This window comes from Clupea harengus, chromosome 21, assembly GCF_900700415.2.
Source record: "Clupea harengus chromosome 21, Ch_v2.0.2, whole genome shotgun sequence".
NCBI lineage: Eukaryota > Metazoa > Chordata > Actinopteri > Clupeiformes > Clupeidae > Clupea > Clupea harengus.
The window spans coordinates 20,305,612-20,321,644 of record NC_045172.1 but is presented as its reverse complement, the minus strand read 5'-3'; the positions used below and the strand labels follow the sequence as shown (position 1 = coordinate 20,321,644).

Below are 16,033 nucleotides of genomic sequence, written 5' to 3'. Positions count from 1 at the left end.
AATCGGATTGTTTCTGCAGTATGGTCTTCTTTACTAATGCTTATGACCGTGCCCATGCCCGTGACCACGCTTGTGACCGTGACCACGCCCGTGTCCGTGACCATGGCGACCGTGTCCATGGCCCTCATCACTGTCACTTCCGCTGTGCCCCCCGCTGTGGCGCCGGTTCTTGCGGCCATGGTGACCACCCTCACCATCACTCCCACTTTTACCGCGGCCTCCGCTGTGGTCACGCCTGTGGCCGGGGCTGTGCTTGCGCTCGTGGTCGTTGTCTTTGTCACCGCTGTGTCTGCGTCCACGACGATGATCGTCATCGCAGTCACCGGCGGGTGTGCGTTCACGGTGATGACGGTCATCACGGTCACCGCTGGGTCTGCGGCCACCATGATGATCGTCATCACGGTCACCGCTGTGTTTGCGTCCACGACGATGATCGTCATCGCAGTCACCACTGGGTCTGCGGCCACGATGATGATCGTCATCACGGTCACCACTGGATCTACGGCCACGATGATGATCATCATCACGGTCACCGCTGGATCTACGGCCACGATGCTGGTCGTCTTCACAGTCACCGCTGGGTCTGCGTTCACGGTGATGGCGGTCATCACGGTCACCGCTGGGTCTGCGTTCACGGTGATGACGGTCATCACGGTCACCGCTGCGTTTTCTCTCATGTTGGTGGTCATCTTTGTGCTCACCACTGTGCCTGCGGTCACGTTGGTGATCATCCTCTGGGCCACGGCGGTGACCATCATCTTCACGATCACCCTCACGGTCTCCGTGGCGACGGTCGTCTCCGGGCCCATCACGCTGTTCGGGGTCGCAACCTCCCATAGCATCACTCAGGTTCAGGTCAAAACCTGAAGGGTGTTCTCCACCTGTAACACACACATGAAGAACATCTCAGCCACAACATATTATTCATTTTTGTTATTACTTTATTATTATAATAGCACAGCTAGGGGATGGTGAACGCCATACCTGAAGTGGTGCTGAACATGTCTGGGTCTAAGCTGATGATCCTGTATGGGAGAGGCAGGAGATTTTACAACATTTACAAAACCAGTCGGTTGGGTACGACAGATGAAGATGTAATTGCAGGTGGAGTCATACAAGGCACGCACAAGTCAAAACACACCTTCTTTTTTTTTAATCCGTACCTCTGTATCTGTATCTCATTGAGAATCAATAATACTATCATCAAAACTTGCATCAAAAGAAGAATTCTGTTTGAGTCATCTTAAAATCATAGTTTGTTGTCAAATGTTTAATAGCTATGGTCAAATTAAAAAAGAAAACCCTTACAAGCCTTTAAAGCACTAAAATGGTTTCAAACACACTTGTGAGCTCATGAAACTTTCAGGTTTAGAGTTGAAGATAAGAGATGAAGGCAGATGTGTACTTACTTAGAAGAGCTGATGTGGCAGTGGTGCGGTCTGTCCTGGGAACTGAATGCAGTGGAGATACCTAAACTCTGTCTTATTATATTCAGGTATAGCAGGGGTGGAGTATGAATGGGAGGCGTTCTTATGACGGGGATAGAAATGACATCCTGGAATTTACATCCATGATATATGTCAGATGTTTTTGTGTTTGTTTCTGTGTGGACTGGACTGAATTGAGTTATTGTGCTGTTGAAAAAAAAATGTCATTACATTTTGCGCGCGCAAGCGAGCGAAGGGGGGGGGGGGGCTTTTACATGTCCAGGACCGGGGGCCCATGGTTTTATAATCCGCCCGTGTGTGTGTGTGTGTGTGTGTGTGTGTGGTGTGTGTGTAAGGGAGACAGAGAAATGGAAGTGGGATGTGTGTTTGTTTCTGTGCGTGTCATTTATTTAACAAAGTCATTTATTTCTTGCCACACAGCACGACACACAACACACCCGTGCATTGGGCGGCGACACAGGACACACACACACACACACACACGCATGCTGAAGATGTCGCCGGTGGAAATTGTCCTCTGCTTTTCACCCATCCTGAGCTGCCCTTCCTCACGGGCAGCCAGGAGCAGTGGGCAGCCTTTATATGGTACCCGGGGACCAGGCCAAGTGCTCGTGTCCAGTCCTTGGTCAGGGATGGACAGGAGAGCGATCTGTTCTTCTGTTTTTTGTGTGTGTGTGTGTGTGTGTGTGTGTGTGTGTGTGTGTGTGTGTGTGTGAGAGAGAGAGAATGAGAGAGAAGTGGTACGCTTCTGTGTGTCTTGTTTTCCTTCATTTTGACACTCTCTTTTTGACACCTCTGATTTCCCAGACAGATCCCTGTGAGAGACACCTGACACAGAGACACAGAGTGCAACACAAACACACGCACACACACACACAGACAAACACACGGCCGCAGGTGTCTGCAGGGCCGAAGAAAGAGACGTCACGTAGTCATGAGCTGTAACACGAGTGATGATGTTTAATTGAGCAGTGGAAAAGGGCGCTTGTGAAGACGCCACCCCGGGGGCCAATCGGGGCCGAGTTCGGGTCACGTCCTGGCCGGGCCCTCGCTACTGCCTGGTGTCCGCGGCCTCCAGGACGTCGCTGGCGCTCGCTTTGGCCGCTTCGAGCAGCGCCGTGGCTCTCTGCTGAGTCTGTGGTCGCAGAGGGACAGGGAGATGAGCAGAGGGACAGGGGGATGAGCAGAGGGACAGGTAGATGAGCAGAGGCTGTACGTACACGTACATTATTCAAAAGCCTTTGATACGAGCATAAGATACTATTCTGAGATATTTCTGTGCTTATTAGTATCCACAATAATGTGTAATTGAGCTCCCCAGTGAAGCGAACGATTCTGGACTGGGGGAACTGTGTTTGTATCCATTCTGCTCCTTGCAAGTGTATGGGCTCAGGTAGGTCTGGCACAGATTTGGCAGTTATTCATAGTCAGATTAGGGCCAGCTCCATCTCACAGTTATCTGCCGACCGTCAAGGGTGACATCAAAGTTGGCTGATACTGTCTGTTATTGTGACAGCAAAATGGCAGTTTTTGGGTGACAGCGAGGGTGTTTTCGTAGCACTTACGGTGCTTTTGAAGGACTCGTCGGTGATGTCTTTCAGATTGATGATGACATTGAAGTAGGCTCCAAACACAGCCGTCTCCAGGGCTTTCGCCGCTACCTATTTACCGTGTAAAATAAACAAAATAAAATCAACAAAATATTAACGCTTGAGTAAATATGGTTAGTGCAACATGTTCATGAAACAATGATACATCTCATGAAAAGAAAACTAATGCACACTTCTTTTTGGCCCGGCATCATTAAATCCTGCGACTTGTACCCAATCGCACTAATCTGCTTCTAATATGTCTGAGTTTCGAATATGTCTGTGATGCTAACAGTTCAAACATTTGGGTTCCGATGACTCTGGTTCTGTTTCTAATATGTCTGTGATGCTAACAGTTCTAACATTTGGGTTCCGATGACTCTGGTTGAGTTTCTAATGTGTCTGCGATGCTGACGGTTCTAACATTTGGGTTCCGATGACTCTGGTTGAGTTTCTAATATGTCTGTGATGCTAACAGTTCTAACATTTGGGTTCCGATGACTCTGGTTGAGTTTCTAATGTGTCTGCGATGCTGACGGTTCTAACACATGGGTTCCGATGACTCTGGTTGAGTTTCTAATGTGTCTGCGATGCTGACGGTTCTAACACATGGGTTCCGATGCCTCTAGTGTTTTTCCACTTCACCTGTCACCAATGGCTCGCTCTGTCTCTGACACTCACCTGGGCGTCTGACTTGCAGGCCACGTTTCCGTGGAGAACCATCTCTTTGAGAGAGGGCCACAGTAGGGTGACCTTCTCGGCCAGAGCCAGGGGAACCCCCACCGCTTTCTTCAGGCCCTCCTGCATCGCCACCTCCCTCCTGAAGAAGAACAGGGAGAATGGAGCTCAGTGTGGGGAAGGAGAACAGGGAGACGGGAGCTCAGTGTGTGGAAGGAGAAGGAGAACAGGGAGAAGGGAGCTCAGTGTGGGAAAAACTGGGCTAGCACCTCAATTTGACATTGACTGTGTATGACACTGTAGGTAACATTGATATCATATAAACAATGACTGTAGATAAAGGTTTCATTTCGAGTTTCCAATTAATTTAAGCTGACCTTACTGCCAGGGACTACAGGTGGGAAATAGCAATCTGTTAGAACCTGGCCCAATGCATATTCTCTTGTTGTACAAGATTAATGTTTTAATGTGCACTGTCCCTGTCTTGAAAAATAAATTACAATTACCTGTAAGATCAGATGAAGAAAAAGCCTGATGATGGATAAGTTACATACACATATATACACTAGATTGTGCATTACTACTTTATTGATATTGATTGCTGCAGTTAATTAATGATGAATAAGAAACATTAAATGATATCATTACTTTCAGTAAAAACACTATTGCGTACAAATGTGTATGCAAATGAAAACGTATTTCTGATTCTTTAGCCATTCTTAGTACGACATGGTGCTTATTTCAATATTTTAACAACTGACAAACTGAGCAGGTTTGTGTCTGCGGTCAGACAAGACTGTCAGGTATGGCCAAGCAAGTGGAAAAATAAAACGTTGACATGTGATTCTAAGTGTTGCGTTGCCTTGTCTAAGTAGCACATTCTCCAGATAGCTGTGAACCTCCAACAGGTTCTCCTGCATTACACCTGCAGTTTTAATTAGGTGTCTACGCTTGCCAGGTTGGCTCTGGGCACCTGTCACAGTTTCAGTGTCTGACGGGTGGAAGAGAGTCGCCTTCTCCTCAGGGTCTCCTCTCCAAGTCGTCAATGGAAACCGGATCCTTTCTACCCTTCACACCCTTTTTCTGGCTTGACAACTCAGGATATTGGTTTAACAACAGTACAAGTAACACTACATAGTACGCCACAACAAGGAAATTGTGCTCAGAAGAGGTCAATTAAAATGTAAAATGAAGGCAATGCTGAGCCAATATGGAATTGTACCTCAACAGACTTGGGAGAAAGATTCTCACCCTTTTACATCTCTCTCTCTCTCTCTTGTTTTGCACGTAAAAAAAAAAAAACGGCTGACTCTGGGCCTGGCTTGGCTCTGAGCTGCCACACCTGGGCCACACCTGGGCCACACCTGGGCCAGGTCCGTTACAGATTCAGCAAGTTATGATTGTTGGCTGAAGTCTTTGCTGACAATCCTCACGCCATCTCCATTATATTTACCTTTTCACTTCCTCTGGGCTGCTTTTTGGCATTTTCAGAGCTGTCTGAAATTAAAAAAAAAAACATCCAAATAAGTCAAGTCAAGTCAAGTCAAGCATGTGACGTTTTGTCATGAGCTTTCATTACGTTTGTGATAACCTCAAGATAGGTAAAATCACGCATGTCATTTGCTGATGTAATTAACTCTAGCACTACAAAATCATTTCCAACCCCCACACATGGATTGCTAGGCACGGTGGCATTCTTTTCAAGAACCGCACCTTCAGTGACTCCTTTTCATGACAGCTAGTATAATCAGACAGTATAATCATTCATGTCCTGCTATACAAAGCTATGTGTTTTAATCATGAAACTATCGTTCCTAACTGAAACGGCTCCCCTAATACAGATGTGTGCCTTGCATCCACAGCAGTAACATATAAACTGGGCACCCAGGAAGCATGTTAAGCTCCACTTGGATTTGTGTTACCATGGGCTGAAACTGCAGTGGTCACCATGCTATCACAACGCTTACATCCACCACTCTTGCAGTCTTACCATGTACGAGTTGAAGGCGGTGGAATCTGCATCCACCATTTCCAGCAGCTCATTCATGGCCTGGTGAAAGGGTGGGATCAGCCTCCTCATCGCCCCGTCCAGGTTCTCAAACTGCCTCTTCCCATATGTCATCTGCCCCACCATGGCAGCAAGAGCCGCCCCCTGAACCACCACAAGGACATGGCACTATGTGTAAGGTCAAGGTCAAGGTCAAGGTCAAACTTTATGCTACTTGTAGGTGGATTTCCGTGAGAGCTGGGTGTCAGACTGTTTTACATAAAGGATTGTAACAACACAGGACAACGTATATATTTATGTAATACACATCAAATTCATAATATAAAAATAATAAATACTTATTTACTATTTACAAGGAATACAAGGAATTACAAATGTCCTCCTCTTAGAACAAACTGTTTCTTGACTCATGGGGCTTCATGGGGTTTGTCAATGTCATATTAATGGCATATGTAAAGGCAAACAGAAGGCATTCATGTTGGTTCATCACCATGGCAGCAACCGCGGCGGAGACAGAGCCCCCCCCGGGGGCAGCGGTCCTGGCCCCCACGCTGCGCACGAACTGCTGCAGGGACTGAGACACCAGACGGCTGTCCTCTTCACTGTCCTTCACCATGTACCTGGCAGACCAAACAGCCATTTTAGCTAATTAGGTAGCGAACTCAACTAGGCTAAATAAATAAATAAATAGCTAAATAAACGTATCATAAGTAGAGTAAATGTATGATGCTTGTTTAGTTTTGTAAAGCATACGTTATATATGTATTTTGTAGGTGTTAAAATTAGTTATGTATGTATTTCAACTATTGCAACTGTTTATTTACTTTGCAGTTACTGGCTTGACTTAGAAGCAGGTTAATTGTAGACACTCACTCAATGATTCTCTCCTTTGGTGCAAACGGCCCTAGCGAGTCCAGCCCCAGCTTGTTGATGACCTAACAGATAGGACACTCAATTCAGCTGTCAGGCATTCATCACATTCATCACATAATCCTAATCAGCCGCTGGAAATAGAGCAGTTTCACTGCTATTGTTTAAAACACCCAAATCCCTCAAACAATTCCCCATTTGTGAGCCTGCAATACCAATACCTCAGAAATCCCATATTTCAATAGTTTAAAAACTGCTTCTCGTCCTCTCCTTTCACTACTACGACCGCTAGTGAACTCCTCTCAAGAATGTAATGTTTTGTTTTCCAAAGGTGCTTTTTAAATGCATCATATTTCATCACTGATGTTTGTCACTGGTGTGTCATAAGGCTGAATTGTGCATATCAGTCATGCTCTTGATGGAAGCCTTAGCTGCTATACGCTAAAGCTTATCTGTGCAGAGGATTAGAGTTGTGAAGAGGTCAAAGGTCACAGTAATGAGTGTAAGTGATTATGCGCAGGAACCTTCAGTACAGACACAGGAATCGGGTTAGAGAATATGTTTTTGTTTTTTTCAGATGTTATTGGCAATGTTCGCCTTGAGCCAATAGAATCACTGTCTGTTGTGACTTCCAGGGCGTGTTTCCCCGTCAGCCAATGACATCGCTGCTTGCTGTGCCCTGCAGGTTACTCACCAGCCGCACTTTGTGCTCCTCCTCGACGACGAACAGTTTCTCCCTCTGGATGTAGAAGTCAGCGCAGTCCAGGACAGCTTGGAGAGGAATCAGACCCACGATCTGGGACCCCACCACGGGCAGATTCAGATCCTACGACAGGAGGCCAGAAAAAAGAAATGGCCGTTGCTTTAGAGGAGCTTCTTATTATTACCTGTCTGTCATAGTCGGTAGAACCACAGGTAGGAATCTTGCTCACCCGGGCGTCTCTGCAGATCTCCTCATAGACTGTGTGAAGTGGAGTCAGCTCGAAGTCCAGGATGTTTGTGGACACCTGGGCCAGATTGGCTTCCTCCAGGAACCAGCCCATCCCCTGCACCTTTTTCAAAAGACCTGGCTGCAACACAAACGCCAAAAGCATTGATTCTGATGCCACTACTACCAATCCAAGAAAGTATAAAAGGCCATATTAAGTATAATACATCATTAATCATAATATCACACAGAAAGTCTAAGCACAAAGCACCTGGCAGGATGGCAGTATCCAAAAGGTATTACTTCTGGCCTCAGTATCAAGTATGGCCCTGTGATCTATTACTGTTTCACGAGAAAAAGTTAAATTTCACATTTCTCAACCCTGGCAGCGTTATTTTGGCAATCTCTTAAGTCTCTGGGCCAGTGCCAGCATATTAAACTGTTGCTTAACACAGGACAAAACATTGTTTTCTCTCTTAGCAGGATTTTCTTTCTGCAACAGGCTCAGAGCGAACAGAAGCCCTTTGAGGCAAGGGGTCAAAGCACAGCAACGCGCAAACAAGAAGAAAAGGGTTCAAAGGGCACGAGTTTGGGAGAGGGTTCAAAGGGCATGAGTTTGGGAGTCGCAGACAGCAAGACTGCCCCCAAAACACACCGATGACGTCTAATGCCATGTGGACTAATCATACCCTTCATTGTGAAATAAAGTTAAACGAATCCAGGCTACCTGGTCCTTGCCTCTTCCCTGCTCCCGGATATCAAGGGCGATGCGATGGGCCTGCTCCTTGGTGCTTAGCAGGTTAATGTTGAAGGCGATGAGGAACTTCCGAGCGCCCGTCACCGTGGCCCCCCAGGAGGGAACGAATGTGGCAGGTCCGTAGTCAGGGGCCCACTCACTCTTCTTTAGCTGTGAAGAAATGACAATTGCAGGACAACTTGCTGAATCACAAGCTGTTTCTCTCCAAATATCACTCAATGTTACATAATGTCATATAATACAGTTATATAATTACAGAGACAAGCATTCTTTTCCCAAATGTGTAGCAGGTACCTTCTCCGGTAGTGCTTCGTACTCTCCTGCACGTACAGCGGGCAAGGATCTTCTGCTCTCCTGACGAGCTGCTGCTCCATATAGATACACTGTAAAATAGAGACAACAAATAGAATGATGCTAATAGCCCCCAAAACGAACCCAAATATCTTTACAGGCAATCAGTAAGAGCACAACACACCCCAACGTCTGCACTTACACAAACTGCAATAGCAAAAATGTACCCCTTTATTTGCATATGCACAAACCGTAAGAGCAAACCTCGCCCCGACATCTACAAACACACCTGTCACCTAGCGCAAAATGCAGCTTTATATCTGCAAACACAAGAGACCAAGAGAAAAGCGCTCCCCAACATTTCAACCATGCGAGAGCAAGAACCCACCAGGGATGTGTAGCGCGTCAGACAATCTCTCAGCAAACAGGTTGGCACAGGTAACACAGTCTTCCATGGTGACATTCTGGACGGGGATGAAGGGACACACATCCATGGCTCCAGTGCGAGGATGCTCCCCTGCAAACACATTCACCCATTTACTGGATATAAGATCTTTCAACAGATCTATTATGGTAAACTCCAAAAGTAGGCTATGCAAAGTCAACATTGTAAATCAATATCAAGTATAAAACAATATTGTTCCCAATTGCAATTCCAATTGTATTTATTGATAGAACACCACAAACATTAGGCACTGCCTCGAGCACTTAACAGAACCTAAGGCCTAAACCCCTAGAGCAAGCATAGGACAATGGCTCCCTTTTTAAGAGACTGAAAAACATATTTTGGCATATAGATAAATATGTATATAAACATATTTTGGCAATATATTTTGGCATATAGTATGGTTATTTTCAAGAGTTTTTTGGTGTAAGATAGAAGTGTGGACAGTCACCTGAGTGTTTGGTCATGTCAATGAGCGGAAAGGCAACGCGGGCTGCATTCAGTGCCCCCTCCACCACCGCCTGGGGTGACCCCACAAACGTGTAGACTGTTCTGTTTGTGGAGGAACCTGGATCCACGTCCAGCAGGCTGCATCCTTCCGTACCAGAGATAGCTTCTGCGATGGCATCTATCACCTACAAAGAGTCGATCAGTTCATATCAGTTTGCAGTCATCTATTACTAATTTCACAATCACACGAACATGATTTTCTCTTACACCAGAACTGGATTACATTATATAGTCACTTGTTGAACACTTGACCTTGAACACTTGTTGAACACTTGAAAACTTTTCTCTCTCGCTCTGTCTCCCTATCTCTCTGTTGTACGATGCATCTATCACCATCAGAAAAACAATATACACCTACATTATTATATATATCTGCATTGACTCTGAATACCAATAATACAGTACATGAGTCAATCTGTTTCTGCCAAATCCCCAAATTATGAAATAATTATAAAATAATTATTAAATAATAAAACAGTTCTGTTTCCTCACACTGCCTCACCTCTTTGCTTCGCCCCTCTGAGAAGTTGGGCACACACTCCACAAGTTTAGCCATGGCTGGGGTTACAATTACTCGTCCGAGAGGAGAATCAGACACACACACACACACAGAGAGAGAGAGAGACACTCAGACACATCCACTTTTGTCAGTCGTCTCTTTGTCTTCCCCTTTAAAATGTGCACTCAGTCTGTGTGCTTGAAGAATCATTAACCTGCCCCGTTGTCCTCTATGTAGGTCAGTTGGCAATGATTCCCTGCCTCCCCAAATAATTGTACAGGGGCCCAAGAGGAGAGGGCCCCCCTCATGTGGAGGCATCCAGAGGATCCCATCCCATTGGCTGCTTTGAGAATGTTTGGTAAGGAATACCAGAGGAAGCGCATGGGGTTGCTCTTACCAAAACAACGGTCTCGCAGCCTTCACCAGTCTTACCAATCAGGACAGTGCTGGAGATTTCAATGCAGTATCTCTGACTCATGAATTTGTACCCATCTTATATGTCTTTTAAAATAACTGCACTGCATCTCAAAAGACAGTGAGTGCATCATACTGTTTTGTTGTATTACTTAAATAAGATAAGTATCTTAATTGCATTGCCCAAACATCTACTATATAAACATTACCAGTCTAAAAAGTGATGTGTTGTGAAATACCTGGCATGCTTAAGATTGACACAGACATGAATAAATGACTGGTTAACTATACTGCACCATTGCATCACATTAAATTAAACCAAAACCATGTGGTTAATGAATAATTCAGGCTGAAAGGCCATTATTGTTTTGGTGTAGGAATGGTCTGTCTAGCTTTATACACATAAAGGTTTACATATAAAATATACTACTGGCTACTGGGTGCACGACAGCAACTCAGGGAGCACTCTATAACGCTAGAAAGAAGAGTTATACACGGCTCTTGTGCATTTACCCACAACTGCCACTGAACATTTTGTTACATTGCCATCTAACGGTGATAAATGGAACAGCCAATGAATTGGATGTATTCAGCATAACATATCATTCATATTCATATATGTTCAATTTTTAAGTTTTACTAATTGTTATTTGAAAAAAGAATGACATTTTTTTTTCTCACTAGACACTAAAACGGCAAAAAAGAGAGAGTCAAACTCAGACGGTGAAGGGTAGACGTTTATGAGTTTAAATGATCGTCACGTGACGCATGACGACCATGGGAGTTGAAAGGTCATAGGATAGCTTCGGCGCTCACCGGGGCTTCTCTGTTTTCATAACAGAGTATTTTCAATATAACTTCACAGATATTTATTTAAAATAGGTACTCAGCAACCCCAGGGGGACTATATCCAGGCGCTTCAGAGAATGCTGGCTACAGGAGCAGTAAGGCTGTTTAAACTGATTTCTATTGAAAAGGGTTTGCAATTTCATGATGTATGCTAGGCCTTCATTTAGCTTGCTAGCTAACCAACATGCCAATTGCCTTAGTAGGCTAGCGAGCTATTAGCTTGCTACTAACAGCTAGAAAGGTATGCATCAAGATAATTGATGCAAAATGTAGCTGGCTAGCACTAACAATGGTTTGAGGTATTTTGTCACGTAATCTAAATACAATTGATATTTTTTAGATGAAATCCACTTAAAACCTGTTTTGCCAGGTTGCAGTGTGTGATAGAGATGACTGTACCAGCTAGCTAGCTAGCAGGGTTTGCATGCAAAATGGTCAAATGGAGCCAGTTAGCTATAGCTCGCCAACGTTAGCCAAGTTTGGTGGCTGGCCGGCCATACAACCTGACGTTACCTGAGAAGTTGCGTAACTTTTTAACGAATTAACCGTTAGATAACTAGCCAGGAAGTGTCCTGATAGCGAAAGAGATCAGTGTAACGTTTCGAATAACGATGAAGTCGATGTAAAGTGGTTCTGTATAGCCATGGTAAGTACTTCTGAAAGACCATGTTACTGAACTAGTTCCATGATAACTGATTTCACGGCAGCAGCTTGCAGGTATAGAATCATAATATTTTACCACCTAACGTTAGCTTTATTGTGTGGCGCACGATAAGCCATCAAATAACTACCGGGTGTGAGGTTTTTGTTCAAGTGAGAAGATTGTGTTTGTATATTCATGATCAGCTATTATCCCGTTGTTTCACCACGTATAAGGTTTCCATCCGAGTCACCGCCGCGTTGGTGAATTTGTTCTGGTCTTGCTCTTTTTGTTAACTGTTTACCTCTTGTACAGGCTGTAACCACCGCGCTGGCGCAAGTGGATAGAGAGAAAATCTACCAGTGGATCAATGAGCTGTCCAGTCCGGAGACCCGCGAAAATGCCCTGCTGGAGCTCAGCAAGAAGCGGGAGTCAGTACCTGACCTGGCCCCGATGCTCTGGCACTCCTGTGGTACTATTGCAGCCCTCCTGCAGGTATGTATGGTCAGGTGTTACATGTTGCAGTCACTACCACAGATCCTGGTTTGCCGTTTGGCTGTAAAAAAAAAAAAAAAAAAAAACTACTGTATGCACATACAGTGACATATAATGTGTTACTGGGCATGTTTTTACTCAGAAGGGCTGTTTAGTTAACCAAAACCTAAGTGTGTCTGGTTTTGCATTGTAATCCTATTCCTCACACTGAAGTCTTTGTTTCCCCAATCTTGCAGGAGATTGTCAACATATATCCCTCCATCAACCCACCTACTCTGACAGCTCACCAGTCCAACAGAGTATGCAATGCCTTAGCACTTCTCCAATGTGTTGCTTCCCACCCCGAGACCAGGTGAGGCTGGATTCCTTTACATTTAGTCATTTAGCAGACACTTTTGTCCAAAGCGACGTACAAGGGAGAGAGCAGTCAAGCTACGAGCAATATAGACCTAGTGTAACAATAAATACTATTTTACATAAGAAAAAGAAAATAAAGTGCAGGAATGTAACTGCTGTACGTGCAAGCTTCCTCCAGTAATCCACAGTAAGCGCTCATGTTTGTTGCTCTTAGTTGATTCTCACTCGAGCCTTTCTCTCTTGACTCCAGATCGGCTTTCCTGGCCGCACACATCCCGCTGTTCCTCTACCCTTTCCTGCACACGGTCAGCAAAACGCGGCCCTTTGAGTACCTCCGTCTCACAAGCCTGGGAGTCATTGGTATGCATCAACTCAGCTGGTAGACCATGGCACTATGCTTATATCAGGCTCCCATTTCATTGGAATCATTTATACTTTGAGCCACTTCAGCAAGAAGACTTCTTTTAAGTGTTTAAACATTCATAAGCGCCTTGACACAACTTTATTGTTTTGGTGCTATATAAATAAAAGTGAATAGAATTGAATAACATTCAGTCTGACCTGAACCAATAGAACTCTGAAGATGATTTGGATAATTTACGATAACTCAATCATTTGTACAGCATCTTTGGTGACCAGTATGCTGCTCAAACTGCTTCACTGAAAGATTTAACTTCACATCATTTACATTTTAGGGGCATTGGTAAAAACAGATGAGCAAGAGGTGATTAACTTCCTGCTAACGACAGAGATCATTCCCTTGTGCCTCCGAATCATGGAGTCGGGCAGCGAGCTCTCCAAAACGGTACTGTGCCTTCCCTCTCCTTGAGGCTCTTTCTCAGAGCTGAACCTGCCCTCCGTCCTGAGACGAAGCACCTGTAACCTTGGTAACGGCCCTCTTTCTCTCGTTTCTGACCCACAGGTTGCCACCTTCATACTGCAGAAAATCCTCCTGGATGACACAGGACTAGCGTACATTTGCCAGACCTACGAGCGCTTCTCTCATGTGGCCATGATCCTGGTATGATTAAGTCAACTGTCCCAGGTTGTGTGCAAGGGTGTAGATGCGGAATACGCAATAACAGCAAACAGGAAAAGGAAAATGAAATGCTTTTTTCCGCCACACTTTTGTGCTGCCATAGTATTTAACAGTGCAATATCTTCATCCTCTAGGTTGTTTTCAGGTCATCCTAATGAGCTCTTAGGGATTAACTATGATAATTAATAATTATGAGGGCATAAAAATCTCCGTGAAGACATCTCCTTTTTTTTGTTAATTGATGGAATTGTCCAGATTGTGCAGTAGATTCTGTTTCTTGTGCCTTCAGGGGAAAATGGTCCTGCAGCTCTCCAAAGAGCCTTCTGCACGTCTGCTTAAACATGTCGTACGCTGTTACCTTCGCCTCTCTGACAATGCCAGGTAAGCAGCTGCAACCCCATACTTTACACTTAGTATAAGACGTGAGGGGTGCTCTGTACATTGTTTTACATATGTTTAGTATGGTCAGACTAAATGCATACTATCCCAATTAAAAGATTAACGTGATATTAATAACTGTAGTTTCTTATACTCTGGCCTGTCATTCAAAGACCAAAATAACCCCTCAGTGACATGCTGTATATAACCATGCCACCAGTCTAAGAGTCTTTAGACTTACTGATCTAAAAGTCGTCTCACGTTGGCACTCACTCCTATCATTTAAAGACAAAGAACTAGTGAATAGCTTGTCTGTCGCCTCACACGGGAGTACAGTCTTTGATTGTACTGACCTCTAACGGTCATCTCCTCTCCTTCGCCCAGAGCCAGGGAGGCCCTACGGCAATGCCTGCCTGACCAGCTGAAGGACACCACGTTTGCCCAGGTGCTGAAAGACGACACCACCACCAAACGCTGGCTGGCACAGCTGGTGAAGAACCTGCAGGAGGGCCAGGTCACAGACCCTCGGGGAATCCCCTTGCCCCCCCAGTAAACTCTGCCAAACCCTGCCTCTGTTTAAGCACACACACACACACTCCTTCTCACACATACTCACTCCCTCTCTCTCACACACACACACACACACACACACACACACACACACACACAACCACACACAGGGACAGTCATCGTTGCGTAAACACGCACACACAGAGGTGGAAGAGGACGAGGCATCCTTCAGAAGGGACGAGTGAAGGACACACAAGGGCGCTTTGAAAACTTCTTTGCTAAGACTCTTTTTAAGAAAACGAAAACAAAAGAATGGTGCTCTGTACTGATTGATTATCGTTTCTGTTTGTCAACAAAACAAGGACTGTTTGACTGGCCAGGAGTCAGACTTCCGATTCTTCCGATGGTTCCGTCATGTGGTTCCCAGGTTTTGAAAGTGTGTTTCTGGATGCTTTTACTCAATTGTTACTGTTTTTTAGACACCCAACAAACCATCAAAGAGACTGTGCAGCTTAGCTGCTGTGAGAAGATGTTATTTTCTGCCCAACAACATTTTTTGTATAGAATGCATTCACAGACATATTGCCCATATCTGTTTAGAATAAAACTCAGTGAAAGTCCATATTTTGGCTGGTGATTTAAAATAAAAATAAAAAGTTAAAAGTTTTTTTTAAGCCATATGTATGTGTATCCTTTTGGGAAAAGATGGATGATAATTTATGAACGGTCTGGACTGTTTGGTCTGATGTGGTCTGATTTCCAGGCTCACGCCCTTCACCTCCCAAAACCACCCAACCACCAACCACCAAAATTTGATGTAGAGATACATTCCTATGACAAATAATAGAAGCAATGTTATTTTCCTGCCAGAATGAAAAGAGACGTAGAAGGGTATTAATTGAATGTTAAGCCCAATTTATGGTCGTCCGTTTACAGAGACACAGAGAGCCCTCTCCGAGCACTTCTCCGTGGCCTGACGTGCACCTCCCAAATTTTGTAACTCTCCGTCAATCCATCAATATACATCGCTGTTTACCTTGTGGGTAGTAGTATGCCAACATTAGATAGCTGGCACAGACACCTTGAAAATCCCCTCAGATGTATTTTTCAGTTACAATAACGGGGTTTTTACATTGCACAGTGTCTATTTCTCTGTAACTTTAAAAAAAATCTAAGCCAAAAAAAAAAAACTTTTATGTACAAATACGACCGTCTACGGAGTTTGGTCCCCCATCTTTTTCTTTTTTTTTATATGCTTTGCAATACCCACAACCGTCGGAGAACCATAAATGAAAACGAGTCCATCGAGGCAACTGCATGACCACGGA

The 16,033-nt window shown here is 44.6% G+C and overlaps 2 protein-coding genes across 3 annotated transcripts; one reads left to right on the top strand and one right to left on the bottom strand.

Moving 5' to 3' along the window:
- Nucleotides 1-2,388: 2,388 nt before the first annotated feature.
- Nucleotides 2,389-10,190, bottom strand: ftcd (formimidoyltransferase cyclodeaminase). Its single transcript, XM_012829280.3, has 14 exons — nt 10,027-10,190; nt 9,466-9,649; nt 8,958-9,086; nt 8,573-8,661; nt 8,249-8,428; nt 7,526-7,663; nt 7,288-7,419; nt 6,597-6,658; nt 6,214-6,343; nt 5,706-5,867; nt 5,169-5,212; nt 3,719-3,857; nt 3,014-3,109; nt 2,389-2,583 (listed from the first exon to the last, which is right to left on the bottom strand). Exons 1-14 carry the CDS (start codon nt 10,078-10,080, stop codon nt 2,500-2,502), a joined length of 1,623 nt encoding a protein of 540 aa, XP_012684734.2. The 5' UTR covers nt 10,081-10,190; the 3' UTR covers nt 2,389-2,499.
- Nucleotides 10,191-11,212: 1,022 nt separating this feature from the next.
- Nucleotides 11,213-14,815, top strand: cnot9 (CCR4-NOT transcription complex subunit 9). Of its 2 annotated transcripts, none has more exons than XM_012829287.3 (8): nt 11,213-11,381; nt 12,242-12,421; nt 12,658-12,773; nt 13,029-13,138; nt 13,474-13,583; nt 13,701-13,799; nt 14,107-14,198; nt 14,580-14,815. In XM_012829287.3, the coding sequence occupies exons 1-8, from the start codon at nt 11,364-11,366 to the stop codon at nt 14,746-14,748; spliced, it is 894 nt and encodes a 297-aa protein (XP_012684741.1). In that variant the 5' UTR covers nt 11,213-11,363; the 3' UTR covers nt 14,749-14,815. The 2 variants fall into 2 exon arrangements, with proteins under 2 accessions (XP_012684741.1, XP_031414545.1); XM_031558685.2 differs by lacking the exon at nt 11,213-11,381 and adding an exon at nt 11,645-11,932.
- Nucleotides 14,816-16,033: the final 1,218 nt, after the last annotated feature.